At 45.1% G+C, this 20171-nt stretch overlaps 1 protein-coding gene across 1 annotated transcript in view; it reads left to right on the top strand.

The window, feature by feature from the left end:
* Positions 1–2468: 2468 nt before the first annotated feature.
* The window catches only part of SPMIP4 (sperm microtubule inner protein 4), a 55524-nt gene continuing 37821 nt past the window's right edge, over positions 2469–20171 (top strand). The window contains exon 1 of the mRNA XM_056519835.1: positions 2469–2602. Within this exon, the coding sequence (XP_056375810.1) occupies positions 2469–2602 (134 nt within the window). The remainder of the gene's footprint in view (positions 2603–20171) is intronic.

Raw genomic sequence — 20171 nt, 5'->3', positions numbered from 1 at the left:
GGCCTGCGATCCCCTGTAGCAGCCGACTATGTAATACAGAGATGGAAAGGGCTGTTACAACAAAAGACGCTCATTGTCAGCAGCTTTCTACTTTAGCTCATAAATAGGGGATGTGAGCAGGGGACAACTCTTGAGGTACCTATCCCCATATAGGGCTTAATAAGTTCAGCCTTCCTGTTGTGCACCTTTTCAGCATTCCCCAACAAAACTGAGACACCGAAAGGCCAAAAGGTAAAGTGTACCATATTTTGATAAATCCATTTTTTTTTATAGCTCCGCCAACAACTTGATTGTTGGTCTCTCGCTATCCATCAACTATTAGCAACCAAAAAAAAATGTGCTCCGAAAATAAATAAAAAATGATGATATTGCTTTAAATTACTCATACAACATACATTAAGTTGGTTTAACTCGCCGCTGTCGGCGGATTTTACAAACTGTTTAAGGTGAATGGGTGAAGAGAAGGGTTGAGCTTGCTGGATTTTTGCCACAGGACTCTTTTGTTCTCAAAGGTATAAACTGTCTGGCTGCAGGTTACCCCTCCCTCCCCATACACATCACATGAACATTCAAAAGTAAGGAGAGATAACAGTTATTGAAAATATATGCCCACCTTTAAAACAATATTTTTTATATTTGTAGTTAACATTTACAAATATTGGATATTGTATTTGCTCCCGTACCACCTACTGAGCATTTGGCACTGCAACTGCTGTATTATGGATGTGCTCCATCTGCTACTATTTAGTGCATACATACGACCCAATATTACAGAGATTTTCTTCCCCAGAAGCAATGCTTCTCCATAATATAGTGTCTGATGGAAGACAGCACTTTTCTTATTGTGGAATTAGAAGAATTCTTATGATCAATTTGGAGCTACAGAATGGACTTAAGACTTCTATGCGTGCCATATCACAATGGCCCTGATTTACTAAGAGTATCGGGTTATTTTCAGAGTGTTTTTTTTTTTGCTCGACTATTTTTTCTCACACGTATTTATCAATGTTTCACACATGTCAGGAAAATTCTGATGCATGATATTAAATTCTGTCGCACGAGGAAAAAAAAAGTGTTGTACGGGAAAAATAAAAGCAAATAAATAAAGCAAAGTAACTCTGTGCCAGGACGTAACTTTACATTCATGGTCATTAATGGGTTAACAAACAAAAAAAAAAAAAAAAAAAGGAAATGAAAGCCAAGATTAAAAAAGAAATAAAAAAAAAGAAATTCCAAAAAAATAAACAACAAAAATGTTTAAATGTAATATTAAAAGCTACTAAGGAGACAAAGTAACAGGATTTTCAAAAAACCCACAATTTTTAACAGATTCCCCACACCTCAAGGAATTCGGGTTTTTCTGGTGGGTTTTTAAATACAACTGTCGGGTTTTCAGGAAAATGTGGGGAACACGCCCCTAATTATACAAACCACGCCCCTTTAGTCAGGTTAAAAAAAAATACTCAGTAATTAGAAAACGGTCAGGTTTTTACCAGTAATATGTGTCGCACAAAGTGTCGCAGAGGACGTGCGATACAAATTGTGTCCCATAACTTAATAAAAAGAGCCGGGATCCAGCTAGTAAATCAGGGCCAATGTGTACAATTCAGAACTATAGAGCTATAGTATGACTGTATGCATGAGCCCTAAATATAATGTATTTGTTGTGAATACTTCAAAACAGCTTAAAGGGGTACTCCGGTGAAAAACTTTTTATTTTTAAATCAACTGGTGCCAGAAAGTTAAATAGATTTGTAAATGACTTCTATTAAAAAAAATATTAATCCTTCCTGTACTTATTAGCTGCTGAATACTACAGTGGAAATTCTTTTCCATTTGAAACACAGAGCTGTCTGCTGACATCATGAGCACAGTGCTCTCTGCTGACATCTCTGTCCATTTTAGGAACTGTCCAGAGTAAAAGGAAATCCCCATAGCAAACATATTCTGTTCGGAACAGTTCCTAAAATGGACAGAGATGTCAGCAGAGAGCACTGTGCTCGTGATGTCAGCAGAGAGCTCTGTGTTTCAAAAAGAAAAGAATTCCCGCTGTAGTATTCAGCAGCTAATAAGTACAGGAAGGATTAAGATTTTTTAATAGAAGTAATTTACAAATCTGTAAACTTTCTGGCACCAGTTGATTTAAAAAAAAAAAAAAAAAAAAGTTTTTCACCGGAGTACCCCTTTAAAACAGCTTCTACTCAGATTCATGTTCTTGTCTTCTCACTGCTAAATGTACTGAGTAGTCACCTTACAGCTTTCCGTGCCAGTGACTGAATGACATGTAATGCTATCCTGCAATTGTCAAAGTTTCAGCAAGTAACAAATCGGAAGAGTGTAGGCGGACCGTGCTGTAACTTGGTTGCCTTTGCTGCTCTGTTGGTGTGTGTTTTAGTAGGTGTTCCCAGCCTGGAAACAGATCTGATTACAAAGTCCTTCTAAAAGAGGATCCAGCTGAAACATGAAGGATGGCAGTGCAGTATGACCTGTCTTATTACTACAGGCAGAAGGAGGGTGCACAGGAGCTGTCTCCTACCCTACAGTCATCTGAACTGTGGACCCCTCAACAGGTTCCTCCACGTCCCACCACATCCCCAGGAAGGTAAGAACCACAAAGTCGGATGTGGGAATTTTTTTACATTTCAGTTTAAAACTCAAAAAATTATATATATTTTGGTAACCATCAGAAACTGTCATTGAATAAAGATGTGAGGACAATCATCACAAAAGCCCTTTTCCATTAACAGGGGCTGGAAATGGGGAACATATTCTACCGTCTTTTTCGTCATATAAGACGTACCTAATTTTATAGGATAAAAATCTAGAAAATAAAGATTCTGAACCAAATTCAATGTAAAGTATAGGACAGTGATCTTCAACCTGCGGACCTTCAGATGTTGCAAAACTACAACTCCCAGCATGCCCGGACAGCCGTCGGCTGTCCGGGCATGCTGGGAGTTGTAGTTTTGCAACATCTGGAGGTCCGCAGGTTGAAGACCACTGGTATAGGAGTTATGGTATAGGAGATAGTACTCACTTGTCCCTGCCACTTCGGACCCATCACCGCTCGTCACCGCTGCCCTGGATGTCGCCCTCCATCGCTGTCGCCGCGTCCCCGGGGTGTACCTGTCGCTCCGGAAGGTCTCTGCTGCTCGGTATCCTCGCCATCACGTCGCTACGCACGCCGCTCCTATTGGATGACAGGACGGCGTGCGCAACGACGTGATGACGACGAAGGAGAGCACCGGCCATGCAGGGGATCCCGGCACGGAGCAGACACCGAGGAGGCAGGTAAGGTCCCTCCCGATGTCCTGTAAGCTGGTCGGGATGCCGCGATTTCAACGCGGTGGTCCCGAACAGCCCGACTGAACAGCCGGGTTAGTGTTATTTTCGCTTCAGACGCGGCGGTCAGCTTTGATCGCCGCGTCTGAAGGGTTAATACAGGGCATCACCGCGATCGGTGATGCCCTGTATTAGCCACGGGTCCCGGCCGTTGATGGCCGCAGGGACCGCCGTGATAGGTGTGTATTCGCCTTATAAGACGCACCAAATCCCCCCCCCCCCCCCCACCCACAGTTTTGGGGAAGAATAAGTGTGTCTTATACGGCAAAAAATATGGTACTTATGTACCAGGGAGTGCAGGTGCTTTGCTGAGTTCCTATATGGTCCCTGTCAATCACTGGTCTGGAAGATTGAGATTGCGTACTGTGTATGCTGTAAGGATGACACCTTTTAGAATGGAAATCTTCTGAGCAAGCGCTGTTCAGACTGAACTAGTAAGGGATGTCCCAGAATCGTGAATGTAGCTCTAGATAATGGGCAAAGAATCCCAGTTTCTAGAAACAGAGTGTTGCGCTGTACGGAGACCCCATATTCTTTTTCATAGCAATGCTTCTATTAGAGAATATCCCTGCAATATGGAATGTAAGAGAGCATGTTCCTTCTCCTAAAAGTTGTGGAATTCAGGGCCAAGAAAAGCAAACAATCACCATTTTTCTAGTAAAGGTGATGTGATAAGAAGTATAGGAACTCCAGCATAAGAAATCTAAGAAAGGTGATTACAACACGAATAACAGCTGATCTGCTGCTGGTAACGCATTGCTTTTAATCCTACAAATAGCTGTGACCACCATGTGCTTTTACAATTTTTAGAATAAAGATGTATGGATTTTATCCTCTACACTTTTCTTGGATACCTACGGCTGGAATTCCTCGTCCTTTTTGTAGCCCCTTTACTTGAGATGTATGGCTTGTCAAGGACCGGATTGGTGTCTCTCCTGCTAAAGTCCTGCTATGGTGAACCGAAACCCTTTTTTTTTAAATTCTTCCCTGTCTGCAAAGGAGGAGGGAAAGGTGGGTTGGGGGAATGGGCGAAGATGTTTTTATGTAGTGTTGATTATTGACAATAGGATAATTTGACAATTGTATATTTGTGATACTCTTCTTTTGTATTATTATGGAAAACTTTGAAAAAGAAATAAAGAATTACAAAAAACACGATGTTGGGATCTGTTGCCCTATTAGCTGAATACAGATAACAGCCAAGAGAACATTTTCCAGAAAACCATTGTGGTAGCAGTCTAGATTCTGCATCATAACTTTCTCCATTTGCTTGCATTGTCTTATACCTATCAATTATTATTTGATAAAATAGTATGAACTCCAGGTTAAAATCCTTAATCCAGAGATTACCTTGTCGGAATATTTGCATAAAATTAATATGATGTAAGTAAATGGTGGGGTGTGGAAGGATTATTGGAATTTGATCTAAATTAAAACATTTACTATTTAGCTAAGAGATTACTCTGTACTTGAGCACAATGCAGATGCCTGTCAGTGTGAATGATTTATAAGTATAGGCTGAAGGCTCAGTTGTCACCCAACAAACCTGAGAGTTGATGCGGCTTGAAATTGTATTAGCATTAGATGAGGCATAAAAGCCAGGATCAACACCACTGTGTACAAAACTCATTCCTACCATGGTTGTTGAATGGTAGTTTGTGAATTCTTATTTATAGTTTACTGAGCTTATAGTTTTATTCTTTTTTGTGGCTTTATTTAATATGTTTATCAATTTCACACTGGGCGATCAATGGGCATAATAAAACAGCGACATGCCCCCGTATGACCTGCTACACCTTACAAATATCTTTACTGTGAGACTATGGAACTCTCTGCCACACTTGTGTTGAATAAGTTCAAGCCCTGGCTGCTTTTCTTGAAACACAAAATATTAAAAGTTGTGAACAGTAGATATATGGAGATAGGACATTGACTCAAGGACTTATTCTGATTTGGAGTTGAGAAGGATTTTCCCCTAGTATAGAGCAGGGTCAATACGCCACCCAAGGATTTTTTGCCTACCTCTGCATCAACACCATAAGGTTAAAGGGTGAACATGATGCCCTCTTGTCTTTTTCAACCTGATCACCAACGTAACAACATAAAAACAGTTGGGAACAAGGGTGAAATGTTGTGTGTGATCCTACTTGGTGTTACAGCTAGTGCTGCAGTCAGACTTGCTGACTGCAAGCGGATCCCTCTGCTTGCTGCCGGCGCCACTGTGGTTCGGATGTAGCCGCCGGGTCTCCCTCACCTGTTCACTGCTGTGCATCCTCTGCTCTCTGTGTAATCCGGCGCATGCGCCCCCACCTCCTAGGGCCAGCGCACCATTAATTGGTGCTAGTGTAGTTTGACCCTATATAACCCCACACTTCCTTTAATCCTTGCCGGATCTTTGTGCCTAGTTTGCCTAGAGAAAGTGTTTACCTGTGTCTTACCTCACCGTGTATCTGACCCCTTGCTACTTATTCTGACTACATCTGTGCCTTTACCTTCCTGTGCCACGTTATATCTCGGCTGCCTGAGGGGACAAGTCGTACCGGGGTAGCGACCTGGGTGCCGTCTGTTGCAGCAAGTCCATCCCGCTTTGCGGCAGACTCTCCTTAGACTCCGCTCCCTGGGACGGCCCACGCCATCATCCTCACAGGTCAGTGGATCCACCTTACCACAGCTGTAACAATTAGCTTCTTCTCATCCCTCTGACGTGATAGATAGATCTCTCCATATTATAAACTATGATTTCTTTGAAACACTGCAACATTTCAGGGTAAATCATAGTTGATTGTAATAATGAAGCCTGTCCTTGTTTCATGCTGCCCGTGGTCCAGGCAGCATAAAATGGATGAAAGGTTACCTTTAAACTATAATATGTAGAAATGTATTGTAGCTCTATCCCAGAAAGAAAAGCGCTCACCCTCTGACTACATATTTGAGGTAGCATCCCTGTGAGGCAGTTTTGATTCCTTAAAGAGCCTCAGAACATAACTGGGGGTTTAACAGCCTAGCCAAATCTCCCAAATGGGAAAATTACCCACATAAAGATAGTTTTTTAGGGTTGTTGCCCTGATCTGAACAGAGCAGGGTGCTGGCTGACTAGCATAAACATATAACAAAAAAATTGTGGGATCTGAGAGGGTGTGTCGATGCCTCTTTTTATGTTGTGGCCTTGTGCTAAAATAAAAAATTATTTAACTTTTCCTGCCATCATTCTTCACTCCATTCCCCTTAATGACAAATACAAAATGTTAGAAATCTTTGCTCATTTATTGAAAAGAAAAAAGTGAAATATTGCATGGACATAAGTGTTCAGACCCTTTACTCAGTACTTAGTTGAAGAACCAGAGCATTCTGGATCAGGTTTTCATTTAGAATATCATTGTGCATTCCATTTTCTATCAATGTTGGCCAATCTCCCTGTCCCAACTGCTGAAAAACACCCCACAGCATGATGCTGCCACAACTGCCTGTTTTTTCCCAGATAATGATTAGAAATGTTCCAAACCCTGGGGAGTGGCGTACCCCTTTAATATTGGTTTAACCAAACGAGAGAATCTTGTTTCTCACAGTCTGAGAGTCCTTTATGTGTTTTCCGGGCCTTCATGGGTCTTACCAAGGCCCTTCTCCCCCGATTACTTTGGTGGGGGTTCAGCATCCTGGTTGTTCCAAATCTTTTCCATTTAAGAATTATGAAGACCACTGTGCTCTTGGCAGCTATCAGTACAGCAAACATATTTTTGTACCTTTGATCTGTGCCTCTACAAAATATTGTCTCTGAGCTCTAAGGACAGTTCTTTCTCATTACTTGTTTTTTGCTCTGATATACATTGTCACCTGTGATGCTTTATATAGAAAGTGGAGTGTCTTTCCAAATCATGTCCAATCAAGTGATCCATTGGTGACTTCAAAAGGTGTAGAAACATCTATGATGATCAGGAGAAATGGGAGGCCCCCAGAGCAAAATTTTAAGTGTCATAGCAAAGAGTCTGAATACAACTGAATACGTTCAGGCAAAATATGTAGTTTTCCCTTTTAATAAATTGTCAAAATATTTTAAAATTCCGTTTTCAAATTCTCATTATCTGTAAGGGGAATAGGGGGAAACCATGATTTTTTTTTATTTATTTAAGCACAAGGCCGTAACATAACAAAATGTGGAAAAAGTGCAAAAGGCTGAAGACTCTCCCAAATGCCCTGTGCACTGCATTAATGTTTTACATTAGATTGAATGGTTGGTTTCTAATGAAGGTTCTGTCTTGTATGAACTGGATAAATGAAGTGGAGGGTCGAGCCTTAATTTATGACTCAGCATTATAATTACATGGTAGGTGCTAAGTGCATTGATTTCTAAAGGAATATGAAATATCTTCTTTATTCGTGTTCACAAATTACATTAGAATTTCTAATGTCAGCACTGGCTTCCCAAAGGAAATGTAAGAACTGTAAAAAAAATAATTATTTCTTTAGAGACCACTCATCAGCCTAATAATCCATATATACCGTATTTATCGGCGTATAACACGCACTAGCATATAACACGCACCCCCATTTTAACAGGGAAATTTAAGTAAAAAAAATAAATGTAATATAAATTATTTGGACTAAATGCCACATCATCCCCCCAACTTCGTTTTCTTCTGCACCTCAGTTTGGTCCCGTCCCCTCCAGTGCCCCATCATTCCTTCCATTTTATCAGTCCCTGTACCACATTTACCCCTTTCATCGCCACCCCCCATGTTTCATCATTTCCCCCTGTCATAGACCACCACTAGCCATACAGACATTAAGCATTTAGTGCCTCCCCCACCATCATTTCCCCGTCTCATCATCCCCCACCCTGTCTCATCATGTCCCCCATCATTCCCCCCTCATCATTTCCCACTGTCTCATCATCCCCCACCCTGTGTCATCATGTCTCCCTCTCATTCCCCCCTCATCATTTCCCCGTCTCATCATCCCCCACCCTGTCTCATCATGTCCCCCATCATTCCCCCCTCAACATTTCCCCGTCTCATCATGTCCCCCATCATTCCCCCCCTCATCATTTCCCCCTGTCTCATCATGTCCCCCATCATTCCCCCCTCATCATTTCCCCCTGTCTCATCATGTCCCCCATCATTCCCCCCTCATCATTTCCCCCTGTCTCATCATGTCCCCCATCATTCCCCCCTCATCATTTCCCCCTGTCTCATCATGTCCCCACCCTGTCTCATCATGCCCCCCCATCATTCCCCCACCCTGTCTCATCATGTCCCTCATCATCCATCCCACCCTGTCCCATCATGTCCCCTATCATTCCCCCCCTCATCATCCCCCCCACCCTGTCCCATCATGTCCCCTATCATTCCCCCCTCAAAAAACTGTCACTTGTTTTCTCCCGCACTATACACAGGTACTGGTGGATAGTGCGGGAGATGCTGATTAAAAGGTAGCGCAGATCCGGACAAGGTAGGGCTCATTTTAATCAGCGTCTCCCGCACTATCCATAGTACCTGTGTATAGTGCGGGAGAAAACAAGTGACAGTATTCAGAGCGGGGAGGAGACGCAGCTGGTCACTGATTTAAAGTGTCCGCGGCCGTACTGCTAATACTTAACAAGCAGCCGCTGTAAATCAGTGACCAGAAGATTTATGGGCGTATAACACGCAGGCAGGCTTTTTGCCTTAAATTTAAGTTTTAAAAGTGCGTGTTATACACGGATAAATACGGTATATAACAGCCTTAATCAAACTTATCATTCGGTATAGGATGGAGTCTTCTTTGTAAATTAATAACGGATTAACATACTGTACCACAGTAATGATGAGCGGCAAACACCAAAATAGAAAAAAAAAGCTGTTGCAGACAGACAGCAAAATAATATAAAAAGAAAATGAACATGCAAAATTCACAAATATAGGATAAATATTTGTCCATATATTCGCGAAATATCGCAAATTCGAATATGGCCTATGCCGCTCATCACTACTATGAATACCAATGACACAAGCAAAGAAACCCTATCTGCAGGGAGGGGGGGGGGGATTTAAAGGGGTACTCCGGTAGTTAATTTTTTTGACTATATGGCATCCTCTTTGTAAGTTTAGTTTTTTTGCAATATACATGTGTTATATGTTTTGGCAGCATGTATGTGTTTTTCTTACCTGTTTGTTGGGCAGGAAGTTCTGTAGTTCAGAGGATTTTCTTTTACTGTCGTCCACCATGTTCTGAATCTTCTGAATCTCTTGTGGACAAGACGTCAGAGCTTTTTTTTTTCTCTCTGACTGCATGACAGGAATAAGCCACGCCCCCTCATCTCCCCCCTCCCGGAGTTCTGCATGAGAAGCCATAGTACACAGCTCCTTATCTCCCCTCCCCCACCCTCCTGCTCTGCTCCTGAGGACGCAGGTCTGCACAGGAGAACGGAACACAGAAGATAAATGTGTTATCTGAAGGGAAGGATTACAAGGTGCACAGGCCGGGGATGTACAGACTGCAGGGGAAGAAATCTCATACTGGATCTCTATATGTGAGGGTGGGAGGGGAGGGGGACTCCTGAATGACACATGCTGGGAGTTGTAGGTTGTAGTCCCTGTTATGTGTGTGTATGGTAGTGTTTCCAAACCAGTGTGCCTCCAGCTGTTGCAAAACTGCAGCTCCCAGCATGCCCTGACAGACTTTGGGCATGCTGGTAGTTGTACATCTGCAACAGCTGGAGGCACACTAGTTGGGAAACACTGTTCTAGCCTATTCAGCATACACATCATGTTACACCAGTGTTTCCCAACCAGTGTGCCTCCAGCTGTTGCAAAACTACAACTCCTAGCATGCCCAAAGGCTGTCAGGGCATGCTGGGAGTTGTAGTTTTGCAAAACCTGGAGGCACCCTGGTTCGGAAACACTGGTGTATGCCCTATAGAGGTGTGGTGAACTACAACCCCCAGGAGACTACAGAGGCAGCATGCTGGTGTTATACCACAGACTGAAGACTCCTGAATGACACATGCTGGGAGTTGTAGTCCCTTTTTGTGTGTGTGTATGACAGTGTATGCCAACCAAGGCTGATTATATTAGTGTGCTGTGTATAAGGGGGCCGACCCGGGAAAATAGTAGGATGGGTAAAGGGCGGAACAAACAAACAAAAAAAAAAGAAGCCGCCCCAAACCAGCAAGGCATGTTGCATGCTGGGATTTGTAGTTTTCAGCACAGCAAGAAACAGGAAATAGAAGCAAAGATAGGAAAACAAAGTGGGGGATAAAAAGACAACAAAGAACGGAAATAGAGTAGGCTAAACAACAAGAATAGAAATGAAACAAAACAAATAGAGTAAGTCAAAAACAGAAAAAGACGTTGACCACCGGAGTACCCCTTTAACACCCCTATGTACTCCCAGGGCACATGTAAGTGGATCATGCAAATAGACAGCGGCAACTCCAGTAGAGTGAAAAAAGTGGGTGTCTTTATTCACATAATGTGATGCAACATTTTGGCTTGCTCACAAAGCCATTTTCAAGCCGATGTGGACTCCGGGGTGGACGTCTCCTGGTTGCGCATTTATTTTGCACATGTGGGTATCTCTTCAGCTTGCAACTTTTGTACTAATGCACCTTGATAGGATGTATAATACATATTTGTACTCAAAGTGCACTGTTGCCTAAATTTACCTTTACTGGCACATATATATTATATGTTTTGTGCAACATGTATATATATATACCTACCTCACGAATTAGCTATACAGTGTGTGGCACTTACCACTTTAGCATTTTCATGCAGTTTTCCCAGAAGACGTCCTTTGTTTCAGCTGCCATCCATCCTTGCCATTTATGTGTTTTAAATTGCGTTTTTTAATAATAAAGTTGTCTATTACTTTGTTACGTCAATCTGCCACAGCTCTTTTTTCTATTTTGGTGTTAGCAGTTTTTTGCTGTTTTTGCAGACATTACATGGTCCACCTACATGTGCCCTAGGAGTACATAGGGGTGTTACGTTTTTCCCCCCCCCTCCCTTCTTTGCTTGTGTCATTGGTATTCATAGTAGTGATGAGCGGCATAGGCCATATTAGAATTTGCGATATTTTGCGAATATATGGATAAATATTCATCCTATATTCGTGACTGTTGCATGTTCATTTACTTTTTTTTCATGCAAAATTCGTAATGTAATTCGCAAAATGCGCATGCGCGATTATATCTTTCAACTAACTACTTTCTTATTGGTTGCTAGGGATGTTGCTAACCTCAGACAACTGTATTTGCATCCTTCTCATTGGCCCACAAGCTAAAAGAAGGGAGGGATCAGTGTCCTCTGGAATTGCCGAAATTCGTGAATTTTCGCATATTCGCCTTCTTTGCACCACAAGCTAGAAGCAGGGAGGGATGATCACTTTTTAGTTACATAGTACATATCATTGTGATGTGTACTGTGAACATTTTTTTTTTGTCATAATGAATATATTTCGCTATATTCTAAATATTCGTGAAATCGCAAAGTGACGATATTTGCAATAAAAATTTGCTATTAGAATATTCGCACTCAACACTATACAATAGCAGGAATGACAATTTAAACCTGGATTCACACAAAGCAATTATAGTGAACCTCAGGTTTTTTCACGCTACTTCACCACAGGCATTGGGAAGCCGGAACGAGTGCAAAAGAGCTATAATTTACTCTGAAATGCTATGGTTTAAATCATTGTTAAAAGACAAACCAGGAATGGGACAACTCTCTACCCTGCTGGGCTTGATTGACAGGTTTCTCCCTATACATTAATAAGGTAATACCAGTCAATCATGCCCCGCAAGGTGTGAAGGAAGCTGGTGGACAGCCACTTCCATTATTTTATACCCCCTTCCTGGTTTGTCTTGAAAACTAAAAGTTTTTGGAAATACAGCCGCCTTTCAGATATGATTATAGGTTATTGTATTGAGAGTGCTTGTGTCTCTTTCATACTGTCTATGGTTTTGGCAGAATACAACAGATGACAAATTCCCTTTAATGGTCTATACACACATACAGTATTCTGTGCAGATTTGATGTGCAGAATTTTCTGCTGCAGATTTCAAACTAAACTGAATGACTGAACACAGCTTGAAATCCTGCGCATCAAATACGCTGCGAAAATCCGCGCGTGTGAACGTACCCTTAGGGTATATTCCCACATACAGTATCCTGTGCATAACTAATGCTGCAAATATGAAGCTGTATTCAGTCAATTAGGGTCTATTCATACTGTATGTGTGAATAGACCCTAAGGATAAGTTCACACGCGCGGATTTTCGCAGCGTATTTAGCTGCGGATCCGCTGGTGAAGGCCCCGCTCTATGCTGTCTTTACATGTGCCTGCTGGTAGCGGCAATATGCAGACACAGTGCAGCGATGTGCGCGGCGTACTCGCACATCGTGGCCGCTCTCCCTGATCTGAGCTAGGCAGAGAGCTCCCGCGATGTGTGAGTATACTGTGACTCGCACATCGCAGTGTGCCTGCTGGTAGCGGTGTATTTCCGCTACGAGTAGGCACATGTAAAGACAGCATAGAGCGGGCCTTCGCCAGCTGATCTGCAGCATAAAATCCGCTGAAAATCCGCGCGTGTGAATGTACCCTAAGGGTGTATCTGCAGTTGCAGAATTTACAAAACAGTGAAAATTACAATTAAAGTCTGCAACTGCAGACCCGCCATAGCAGATCTTACAATTTCAAATCCGCAACGGATCTGGTGTGTGTGAATGTACCCTAAGGCTAGGTTCACACTACAGATTCTCCGGACGGAAAAGTTCAGTTGGCACTAGGACCAGACCTACATGGTCAGCCCCATAGATGGCTTTGTCTACGGCACGGATTCCACCTAAAGAATTAGTAAGCTCCTTCTTTCAGTGGCAGAATTAAAAAATCCTTTGTGCCCTTTGCAGCTGAATCCCATTGCCAGCAATGGGATTCTGCTGCACTGGAATTTCAGAGTGGAATTTCACTTTGAAAGTACACATGGAAATTCTGTAGTGTGAACCTAGCCTAAGCCTTTTTTTTCATGGCATCATTTTTCATGATTTTAGCCCTGGTGGCTTTTTTGTAACCTGAATTATTTATTTATTTTTCTATGTTTTGGAACAATTTTGACTGCAGCTTTGGATGTTCTGTTTTTTAAATGTACCAAAAAGGGGGATTTAAAGGGTATTTTTTACAGACTTACAGTGGTTTACTTATCTAAATAAGCCAGTACAGAGAGTAAGAGGTTAATTCACACAGTTAACAGAGCCCATACAGAATGGCAAGGAGGACATACATCTTGTCACGATGCCGGCTGGCAGGTAGTGGATCCTCTGTGCCAGAGAGGGATTGGCGTGGACCGTGCTAGTGGACCGGTTCTAAGCCACTACTGGTTTTCACCAGAGCCCGCCGCAAAGCGGGATGGTCTTGCTGCGGCGGTAGTGACCAGGTCGTATCCACTAGCAACGGCTCACCTCTCTGGCTGCTGAAGATAGGCGCGGTACAAGGGAGTAGGCAAAAGCAAGGTCGGACGTAGCAGAAGGTCGGGGCAGGCAGCAAGGATCGTAGTCAGGGGCAACGGCAGAAGGTCTGGAAACACAGGCAAAGAACACACAAGGAACGCTTTCACTGGCACTAAGGCAACAAGATCCGGCAAGGGAGTGCAGGGGAAGTGAGGTGATATAGGGAAGTGCACAGGTGAACACACTAATTGGAACCACTGCGCCAATCAGCGGCGCAGTGGCCCTTTAAATCGCAGAGACCCGGCGCGCGCGCGCCCTAGGGAGCGGGGCCGCGCGCGCCGGGACAGAACAGACGGAGAGCGAGTCAGGTAGGGGAGCCGGGGTGCGCATCGCGAGCGGGCGCTACCCGCATCGCGAATCGCATCCCGGCTGGCAGCGGAATCGCAGCGCCCCGGGTCAGAGGACGTGACCGGAGCGCTGCCGCGGGGAGAGTGAAGCGAGCGCTCCGGGGAGGAGCGGGGACCCGGAGCGCTCGGCGTAACAGTACCCCCCCCCTTGGGTCTCCCCCTCTTCTTAGAGCCTGAGAACCTGAGGAGCAGACTTTTGTCTAGGATGTTGTCCTCAGGTTCCCAGGATCTCTCTTCAGGACCACAACCCTCCCAGTCCACTAAAAAAAAATTTTTCCCTCTGACCTTTTTGGCAGCTAAAATTTCTTTGACCGAGAAGATGTCCGAGGAGCCGGAAACAGGAGTGGGAGGAACAGATTTGGGAGAAAAACGGTTGAGGATGAGTGGTTTGAGAAGAGAGACGTGAAAGGCATTAGGGATACGAAGAGAGGGAGGAAGAAGAAGTTTATAAGAGACAGGATTAATTTGACACAAAATTTTGAAAGGACCAAGATAGCGTGGTCCCAACTTGTAGCTAGGGACACGGAAGCGGACATATTTAGCGGAGAGCCATACCTTGTCTCCAGGGGAAAAAACGGGGGGAGCTCTTCTTTTCTTATCCGCGAACTTCTTCATGCGTGATGAAGCCTGTAAGAGAGATTTTTGGGTCTCTCTCCATATGATGGAAAGGTCACGAGAAATTTCATCCAGAGCGGGCAGACCAGAGGGCAAGGGAGTAGGGAGGGGGGGAAGAGGGTGACGGCCGTACACCACGAAAAATGGGGATTTGGAGGAAGACTCAGAGACCCTGAAGTTATACGAGAATTCGGCCCATGGGAGGAGATCTGCCCAGTCATCCTGGCGGGAGGAAACAAAATGTCGCAAATAATCACCCAAGATCTGGTTAATCCTTTCTACTTGTCCATTGGACTGGGGATGATATGCAGAAGAAAAATTTAATTTAATCTTGAGTTGTTTACAGAGAGCCCTCCAGAATTTAGACACGAATTGGACGCCTCTATCCGAGACAATCTGCGTAGGCAACCCGTGAAGACGAAAAATGTGTACAAAAAATTGTTTAGCCAACTGAGGCGCAGAAGGAAGACCAGGAAGAGGGATGAAATGTGCCATTTTGGAGAATCGATCAACGACCACCCAAATAACAGTGTTGCCACGGGAAGGGGGTAAATCAGTAATAAAATCCATACCAATCAGAGACCAAGGCTGTTCGGGGACAGGCAGAGGATGAAGAAAACCAGCGGGCTTCTGGCGAGGAGTCTTATCCCGGGCACAGATAGTGCAGGCTCGCACAAAGTCCACAACATCCGTCTCCAGAGTCGGCCACCAATAGAAGCGGGAGATGAGTTGCACAGATTTCTTGATACCCGCATGACCTGCGAGATGGGAGGAGTGACCCCATTTGAGGATTCCGAGGCGTTGGCGAGGAGAAACAAAGGTCTTTCCTGGAGGAGTCTGCCTGATGGAGGCAGGAGAAGTGGAGATCAGGCAGTCAGGTGGAATGATGTGTTGCGGAGAGAGTTCAACTTCTGAGGCATCCGAGGAACGAGAGAGAGCATCGGCCCTAATGTTCTTATCGGCAGGACGAAAGTGAATCTCAAAATTAAATCGGGCAAAGAACAGAGACCACCGGGCCTGGCGAGGATTCAGCCGTTGGGCAGACTGGAGGTAGGAGAGGTTCTTGTGGTCGGTGTAGATAATAACAGGAGAACTTGATCCCTCCAGCAGATGCCTCCATTCCTCAAGTGCTAATTTAATGGCTAGAAGCTCTCGATCCCCGATGGAGTAGTTCCTCTCCGCTGGAGAGAAGGTCCTAGAGAAAAAACCACAAGTGACAGCATGCCCGGAAGAATTTTTTTGTAGAAGAACAGCTCCAGCTCCCACTGAGGAGGCATCAACCTCCAATAGGAAGGGTTTGGAAGGGTCAGGTCTGGAGAGGACGGGAGCCGAAGAAAAGGCAGACTTGAGTCGTTTAAAGGCGTCTTCTGCTTGAGGAGGCCAGGACTTGGGATCAGCATTTTTTTTGGTTAAAGCCACGATAGGAGCCACAATGGTAGAAAAATGTGGAATAAATTGCCTGTAATAATTGGCGAACCCCAAAAAGCGTTGGATAGCACGGAGTCCGGAGGGGCGTGGCCAATCTAAGACGGCAGAGAGTTTGTCTGGATCCATCTGTAGTCCCTGGCCAGAGACCAAATATCCTAGAAAAGGAAGAGACTGGCATTCAAACAGACATTTCTCAATTTTGGCATAGAGTTGGTTGTCACGAAGTCTCTGAAGAACCATACGGACATGCTGGCGGTGTTCTTCTAGATTGGCAGAAAAAATTAGGATATCGTCCAGATATACAACAACACAGGAGTATAACAGATCACGAAAAATTTCATTGACAAAGTCTTGGAAGACGGCAGGGGCGTTGCACAGTCCAAAGGGCATGACCAGATACTCAAAGTGTCCATCTCTGGTGTTAAATGCCGTTTTCCACTCGTCCCCCTCTCTGATGCGGATGAGGTTATAGGCGCCTCTTAAGTCCAATTTAGTGAAGATGTGGGCACCTTGGAGGCGATCAAAGAGTTCAGAGATGAGGGGTAAGGGGTAGCGGTTCTTAACCGTGATTTTATTAAGACCGCGGTAGTCAATGCAAGGACGTAGGGAGCCATCTTTTTTGGACACAAAGAAAAATCCGGCTCCGGCAGGAGAGGAGGATTTACGGATAAAGCCCTTTTTTAGATTCTCCTGGACGTATTCGGACATGGCAAGAGTCTCTGGGGCAGAGAGGGGATAAATTCTGCCCCGGGGTGGAGTAGTGCCCGGGAGGAGGTCGATAGGGCAATCATAAGGCCTGTGAGGAGGTAGAGTCTCAGCTTGTTTTTTGCAGAAAACATCCGCGAAGTCCATATAGGCCTTAGGGAGACCGGTTACTGGAGGAACCACAGAGTTACGGCAAGGGTTACTGGGAACCGGTTTTAGACAGTTTTTGGAACAAGAGGACCCCCAACTCTTGATCTCCCCAGTGGACCAATCCAGGGTAGGGGAATGAAGTTGAAGCCAGGGAAGTCCAAGGAGAATTTCCGAGGTGCAATTGGGGAGGACCAAAAGTTCAATCCTCTCATGATGAGATCCGATGCTCATAAGAAGGGGCTCCGTGCGGAAACGTATGGTACAGTCCAATCTTTCATTATTTACACAATTGATGTAGAGGGGTCTGGCGAGACTGGTCACCGGGATGTTGAACCTGTTGACGAGAGAGGCCAAAATAAAATTTCCTGCAGATCCAGAGTCCAAGAAGGCCACTGTAGAGAAGGAGAAGGCAGAGGCAGACATCCGCACAGGCACAGTAAGACGTGGAGAAGCAGAGTAGACATCAAGGACTGTCTCACCTTTGTGCGGAGTCAGCGTACGTCTTTCCAGGCGGGGAGGACGGATAGGACAATCTCTCAGGAAGTGTTCGGTACTAGCACAGTACAGGCAGAGGTTCTCCATACGGCGTCGTGTCCTCTCTTGAGGTGTCAGGCGAGACCGGTCGACCTGCATAGCCTCCACGGCGGGAGGCACAGGAACAGATTGCAGGGGACCAGAGGAGAGAGGAGCCGAGGAGAAGAAACGCCTCGTGCGAACAGAGTCCATATCTTGGCGGAGTTCCTGACGCCTTTCGGAAAAACGCATGTCAATGCGAGTGGCTAGGTGAATAAGTTCATGTAGATTAGCAGGAATTTCTCGTGCGGCCAGAACATCTTTAATGTTGCTGGATAGGCCTTTTTTGAAGGTCGCGCAGAGGGCCTCATTATTCCAGGACAATTCTGAAGCAAGAGTACGGAATTGTACGGCATACTCGCCAACGGAAGAATTACCCTGGACCAGGTTCAACAGGGCAGTCTCAGCAGAAGAGGCTCGGGCAGGTTCCTCAAAGACACTTCGGATTTCCGAGAAGAAGGAGTGTACAGAGGCAGTGACGGGGTCATTGCGGTCCCAGAGCGGTGTGGCCCATGACAGGGCTTTTCCGGACAGAAGGCTGACTACGAAAGCCACCTTAGACCTTTCAGTGGAAAACAGGTCCGACATCATCTCCAGATGCAGGGAACATTGGGAAAGAAAGCCACGGCAAAACTTAGAGTCCCCATCAAATTTATCCGGCAAGGATAAGCGTATCCCAGGAGCGGCCACTCGCTGCGGAGGAGGTGCAGGAGCTGGCGGAGGAGATGACTGCTGAAGCTGTGGTAGTAACTGTTGTAGCATAATGGTCAGTTGAGACAGCTGTTGGCCTTGTTGCGCTATCTGTTGTGACTGCTGGGCGACCACCGTGGTGAGGTCAGCGACAACTGGCAGAGGAACTTCAGCGGGATCCATGGCCGGATCTACTGTCACGATGCCGGCTGGCAGGTAGTGGATCCTCTGTGCCAGAGAGGGATTGGCGTGGACCGTGCTAGTGGACCGGTTCTAAGCCACTACTGGTTTTCACCAGAGCCCGCCGCAAAGCGGGATGGTCTTGCTGCGGCGGTAGTGACCAGGTCGTATCCACTAGCAACGGCTCACCTCTCTGGCTGCTGAAGATAGGCGCGGTACAAGGGAGTAGGCAAAAGCAAGGTCGGACGTAGCAGAAGGTCGGGGCAGGCAGCAAGGATCGTAGTCAGGGGCAACGGCAGAAGGTCTGGAAACACAGGCAAAGAACACACAAGGAACGCTTTCACTGGCACTAAGGCAACAAGATCCGGCAAGGGAGTGCAGGGGAAGTGAGGTGATATAGGGAAGTGCACAGGTGAACACACTAATTGGAACCACTGCGCCAATCAGCGGCGCAGTGGCCCTTTAAATCGCAGAGACCCGGCGCGCGCGCGCCCTAGGGAGCGGGGCCGCGCGCGCCGGGACAGAACAGACGGAGAGCGAGTCAGGTAGGGGAGCCGGGGTGCGCATCGCGAGCGGGCGCTACCCGCATCGCGAATCGCATCCCGGCTGGCAGCGGAATCGCAGCGCCCCGGGTCAGAGGACGTGACCGGAGCGCTGCCGCGGGGAGAGTGAAGCGAGCGCTCCGGGGAGGAGCGGGGACCCGGAGCGCTCGGCGTAACACATCTATTTAATACAGAGCCCTATGGCCTCGGTGCACTGTGTCTATAGAGAATATTTTTTTGTACATACAGACTAATGAATCAAGCCATAATGCGATTTTTTTTCTGTTTGATTCTATACAAATACATTAGCAATATATGCATACAAAGTACCAATGTCTGTATTGGTTCCCATACCATATGAAATCATAAAAGAAAAGCAAAACAAGGTATTCTGGGATATAATATCAAAAAACTTTATTCTTTATTAATTGAAGTAAAGGACATACATTTAAAACCATTTAAAAGAGAAAAATAAGAATACAAAGATGATCCTACAAATACACAACCGGAGGTCAACTGTAATACAGCATATATTGACCAGCTACATAAAGTGCCTATACATGCTGTATGTAAACATTTCAATCAAAGGGTTAATCCCTAAAAACCCTTATGGACCAATTTACTTAGTAGCATACTTCCAATAACAAAGTGTCCCAACTAAGGCTGCACCAAGTAAAGCCACAACCCTATACAAGTTATACACATAACAAGAAGATATCGTCTTCACCTTACAAGGACACACCAGGACCTCCGTCACCCAACGTTTTGCAACTAAATGCTTCTTCTGGGGCGTAGACGTATACGCCCCGGAAGAAGCATTTAGTTGCGAAACGTTGGGTGACGGAGGTCCTGGTGTGTCCTTGTAAGGTGAAGACGATATCTTCTTGTTATGTGTATAACTTGTATAGGGTTGTGGCTTTACTTGTGGCTTTAAATTGGTCCATATGGGTTTTTAGGGATTAACCCTTTGATTGAAATGTTTACATACAGCATGTATAGGCACTTTATGTAGCTGGTCAATATATGCAGTATTACAGTTGACCTCCGGTTGTGTATTTGTAGGATCATCTCTGTATTCTTATTTTTCTCTTTAAATGGTTTTAAATGTATGTCCT

The sequence above is a fragment of the Hyla sarda genome, chromosome 5 (assembly GCF_029499605.1).
Source record: "Hyla sarda isolate aHylSar1 chromosome 5, aHylSar1.hap1, whole genome shotgun sequence".
Taxonomy (NCBI): Eukaryota; Metazoa; Chordata; class Amphibia; order Anura; family Hylidae; genus Hyla; species Hyla sarda.
This window is presented reverse-complemented; position numbering and strand designations above follow the sequence as displayed.